Genomic DNA, 5,000 nt, shown 5'->3' with positions numbered 1-5,000 from the left:
TCCGCACCACCAACTGCCCCAAGGGCAAATGGCTGGCCAGGGACTCGCAGAACAAGTGTAAGGAGGCCGTGTGGTAAAGCTGCACCTCCACTGAGGCTCTTTAATACAATGTGTTCTCTATGTGGTCCAAAACTTTTAAGGTTACTCTTAATGAACTTTGCTATATGAGCAATTTTATATTTTTCAAAATAAGATCTGAGAATTAATCTTTACAGTTTTTTTTTAATGTTATCAAAACTGTACAACCTATCGCTGTGTAACTCCTGTTAACATGCAGTGTGAAATGTGTGTGTGTGTAGATGGTTATATTTCAGTGATGAATGTGGAGTTGAATATGAAGGAGATGTTGGAGTTGGGGAAGCGAGCCTCGCAGGCTATCGGGAGAGGACACGGCGAGGCAGACACACTCAGTCTCAGCAGCAGGTGGATGACGAGCCCCACACACGCACACACTACTGATCTGTACTTTATATACACACCACTGTAGACACAGTATAAAAGATAATAGTAAGTTTTCAGGGCAGATGAGCTTGTTTTATGGCAGTGTTGCAAGTTTTTCAATGAGCACTGCTTCTGGTGAGATTTTTGGGCTTTTGTTAAAAGTGATACTTCCAGATATGTGATGGCACTGTTGGATTTATCTGGTTTCCTTTCTGACTTGTCAATCACATCCGTGTTTGTCTGTTGATGTGGTCACATGTGTGCAGACTGTTTTCCTGGTTTGATATACACCTCACCACCATTACATCACTGGCTTTGTTTTTTATTATTATTGGTTTTTTTTTTTAAGTCATAATGAACCGCATTTGTTTGGTTTCAGTTACAGTAGAATGCCGCCATCTGGTAGCTAATGTCACGTCTTTTCTTTTTCCATATCGTTAGCTAGCAAAGGATCTCGTATAGCAGCTGTTGTTGACAATCTTGTAAAGTTTTAAGATTTTACTGTAAACACATTATTGTAATAATTATAACGTAACAAATTTGCTGAATGTCTTTTATAAACTTCACAAGGTTGACACGACTTTAAAAAAAAATTGGAAAGCAAATGATTGAATAGTTGATGGTTAAATCAAAGTCACTGAGGACAAAATTCGAAAAAAAAAGACTATTTATATAAACTGTATATTGAGGTCAAATCAGTATTTTTTTATTAAAATGTGGAAGCAGTGACTTTTTTTTATTTTTTACCTAACATTGATTTGAAAGCCTATGATGAGACAGGAACATGTTGCTAACTGCATTTTACCTTTGCAGGTCATCGCAATACAACCCGGTTCTTACAAGCAGCTGTAAGTCGTGTGTGTGTGGGAATTATAATGAAACCATTTAAGCAGATTCTTGTCGATTTTGTAGCTCAGACCTGGTCTGTAATCTAAATATCTGGTATATCTTTATGGTTTGTGCTGCAGTCACTGATGACAGTGAGGAGTGGACCCCTGATGAAGAAACCCTGTCTCATTTAGCGGAAAACTCGTATGTTCCAGATGAAGCCCTGCTCCTATTATTCATCTGTTTTTAATGTTCATTTAATTTGTGATTCATGCTGACAGTTTAATCATCTCTTTTTCCCGGTATCCAGGTGTCCAAACAGAGCGGTCTCGTTGCCTGACATGTGTGAGTTGTCTGTTTTTTGTTCCTACACGAGTCGTCTCTATAATTTAACTTTGCACTAATCATGTTTTATCTCCATTCTTGTAGTTAACGCCTCCTGCAGTGACCAGCATGCTCCGAATGCAGGCAGTGTGGAGGACATCCCCTCACAGTAAGCTTTCTGAATGAGTAACCGAACTGAATCCTGGACTTCATAGAGATCTAGTGGGCAGGTGGAAGTCTTGTTAAAGTATAAAGCACTAGGATTTAAATGCTAAAAGGAAATATTTGGGTAGAGCAGCAGGAGGTGCAGCAGGAGGTGTAGTGGTGCTGCCTTACAGCTCAAACTTCCCAGTTCAGTTGTGAGGTTGAGTTACTTTCATGCGGAGTTTCCACACATTCTGTGTCTGTGTATGTTTCTTTTTCTGGGTTTTCTAATTTTCATCTAATACCAAAAAACATGGCAGTAAATGGATTCTCAGCATTAAATATACACCCTGTGTGTCTGCAAGTGCGACACAGAGAGAGAGAGAGAGAGAGCGTTTTGTTTGTGTGTGTGCACATATGCGTGTGTATTTGTGCAAGATTGCGCAGGAGTGGGAGTGTTTTTTTTGTGTACTTTTTTGCAAGCATGAGAGTGTATTTGTGCACAAGCGGTATTGTGTGTTTGTGCATACGAGAGAGAGAAAGTGTGTGTGTTTTTTTTTGTGTGTTTGCATTCGCAGGTGTGTGTTTGTGCATGAGTGGGAGTGTGTGTGTGTGCATGAGTGTGTGTTAATCTGGAATGAAATGTATAAGAAGCACATACGAGTGTGATCAGGGGTTCATATAGTCACTGTAGCGTATCTGTACTGAATATTATAAGCTCTGCTACTGAGATCACACGCATTATTAATTCAGCATGATTTTCACTCTTGAACTCTGACAGAATTGTTTGGAACGTTTGATTTCTAGCCCTTGTTACAGTGCGGTGCTGCACCGGGGCTCCAGGCTGAAATAAATGAGCTGATACTCGCTAAAGCTTTCGCTGTACAAAACTATATTTTCTCTATTATATGAAATACACCAGCAGCAGGGAAAAAAATCATTAGAGGGAAAACACAATAGTCATTTGAACCTTAGATGTTTTTAGCAGTTTTAGCAGTGTCAACAATTTGATTAATATTCAAATATTAAAATGAGTTTTTTGTTGTTGTTCCTTAGTATTAATCTATTGTTTCAGCTGTTTTAACACACAAAGAAATGTCACCTAAGAGTGATTTTGAAACCAACACAAACACCTGTGTATTTATTTTTTCCCCCCCAGAGTGAATCATGAAGCTCTCCAGAAGCTTGCAGTTTTCTTCCAGAACACCAGAGATGATCCGAACACTGTGGCAGAAATCCCTGACCCCATTCCTACAAGGTGCAGTTTACTCACTCGGCTTTAGTTTTATTAATGATTAATTCAGCTCTAACATTCGCGTGTGTGGAACATGAGTACACCTCTCTCACATGTGTGTTTTAAAAGAAGAATCCTGTGCATGGGATTTCACCAGGTCATTAATTAAAAGCCCCAAAATCCTCTAAGGTGCATTGCAAATTTTACACTAAAATTTAAACAATCATAAAAAAAAAAACAAAGCCAAAATGACTGTTTAACTTCAATCAGAAAGACAGGATGTGTGTGTCTTGCTATGCATCAAGCATTTTTGCCCACAACAGTGTGATTTATCCTGATTTAACCTTTGGTGGGTACTGTAGCAGTCAGCAAATCTAGCATAAGGATTCAATAGTATTTCAATGCTTACACCCTCTATGAACGGGTCAGTTAATGCCCCAGGATTGTATTACCCTCACATGTTATACCCCAAGTTCTGTGACTACCATATTGACTCTGAAGTGCGTAATCTGTTTTATAAAGCTAGTTGTGTTCGATTTGTTTAATAGACAGATTCAGACAGGGTCACATGACTCATACTAGTGGCTACTTTTATTGTTTGTTTTTTTTTTTGTCTTTTTTTTTTTTTAAAGCAAACACTGTTTCTCTGAATATGCTAATATATGTTGTGGTTTTGCAGCTTTAACGCTCCAGGTAAGTGTGATTTCATATTTGCTTGAGGTTTTGCATGACCAGCATAATTCACACTTTCACACGTTTGTCATTTCTGGGCACGTGCATGTGAACACTTGGTGATTGATTCATTTATTTCTTTTTGTGTGGGATTGTTCAGATGCGATAAACAACAACCCAAAGTTTAAAGCAGCTCCTAGGCCTTATTTTGCGCTCTTAATATTAACATTTTTGCACGTGTTTACTGACAGGTTTGCCGTGTGACATGGACGAGCCTCCGTATGTGTAAGTGTGTGGAAGCCTGAGGCCTGTGTATGTACAGTATGGCAGTACATCCAGATCTGTTGAGATACACTGATCATTTCTCTGTGCCGATTGTGTTCTTTAGCGAAGAGGACCAGTACAGTTTTACAGACGTCGAGCTGCTGCCTCCTCCTGAACTCTACGCCGACTACGCATGAGCCGTCAAGTTAGTTTCCGTTCTTTCTAGTTCTGTTACTTTCAATTGATTCGGTACAATGTAGTTGTAATAAACAGTTAGCTATGAGGTCAGTGCATGCAAACCCCGACCTTTGTGCTCCTGTTAAACCAAAACCACTGGATCTCCACACTGCTCATGTTGTTTTATTTCTTTCAGACTCCAGGATCCAGTCATTATTCAGGAAATACAGTCCCTGAACTCTTCTAGCCAGAAGTGTGTGTGATTTAACTTCAGTTGTAAAAGAAAGCAGAGATTAATCAAAGAGGGCTTGCACTTAATGGGTGTGTATTATATATTATATGAAAAAGAAAAACATTGCACCTTGTTTGGGATGTGAAAACTTGATTTGTGTTTTCAGCTGAACACCTTTTTTGTTCAGAATGCACCGTTTCTGCATCATTTTTTTTATGTTTGTATTAAAACTAATTTCTGAATGAATGCAAACAATAAATATATTGATATACATAAACACTTGGAATCTCTTTTGCTCTTTAATTCAGTGGTTCTCAGTGTTTACTTTCAAGAGTAGAAATAACTCTACTATTATTATTAATATCCTGTTCGGCTGGTCTCTTAAAATAACTGGGTTTAAACCTTATCTCAGTTATGAATATAAATATATATATATATATATATATATATATATATATATATATATATATATATATATATATATATATATATATATAAAAAATTAATAGAACTCTAAACTTAAACTGGGTGGAAAGTTCGAGAATAAAAAGCCAAAATGTTATTGTACACATTTAAATCATGTTCGTTCATAAAATAATTTTGTACCTGGGATTTTATTGTAGAATTTAAAGGGTCCCTGGGTGACAAATTTTTAAAGAACAGCTTCTTGAAGTGCTGATAAAC

General features: G+C 37.6%; 1 protein-coding gene across 2 annotated transcripts in view; it reads left to right on the top strand.

The window, feature by feature from the left end:
* The window catches only part of si:ch211-188c16.1 (uncharacterized protein LOC562677 homolog), a 10,668-nt gene extending 6,157 nt beyond the window's left edge, over positions 1-4,511 (top strand). For both annotated transcript variants that reach the window (XM_060875244.1, XM_060875243.1), the window contains exons 10-20: positions 1-57; positions 300-423; positions 1,255-1,289; positions 1,410-1,473; positions 1,580-1,614; positions 1,699-1,762; positions 2,897-2,995; positions 3,651-3,664; positions 3,895-3,928; positions 4,032-4,112; positions 4,281-4,511. The exon at positions 1-57 is cut by the window's left edge and continues 103 nt beyond it. In XM_060875244.1, the coding sequence (XP_060731227.1) occupies positions 1-57; positions 300-423; positions 1,255-1,289; positions 1,410-1,473; positions 1,580-1,614; positions 1,699-1,762; positions 2,897-2,995; positions 3,651-3,664; positions 3,895-3,928; positions 4,032-4,104 (599 nt within the window). In that variant the 3' untranslated portion in view covers positions 4,105-4,112; positions 4,281-4,511. The remainder of the gene's footprint in view (positions 58-299; positions 424-1,254; positions 1,290-1,409; positions 1,474-1,579; positions 1,615-1,698; positions 1,763-2,896; positions 2,996-3,650; positions 3,665-3,894; positions 3,929-4,031; positions 4,113-4,280) is intronic.
* The last annotated feature ends 489 nt before the right edge of the window (positions 4,512-5,000 follow it).

This window comes from Tachysurus vachellii, chromosome 7 (genome assembly GCF_030014155.1).
Source record: "Tachysurus vachellii isolate PV-2020 chromosome 7, HZAU_Pvac_v1, whole genome shotgun sequence".
NCBI classification, from domain to species: domain Eukaryota; kingdom Metazoa; phylum Chordata; class Actinopteri; order Siluriformes; family Bagridae; genus Tachysurus; species Tachysurus vachellii.
The sequence above is the reverse complement of the archived record's forward strand: the minus strand, read 5'-3'. Positions and strand labels throughout refer to the sequence as shown.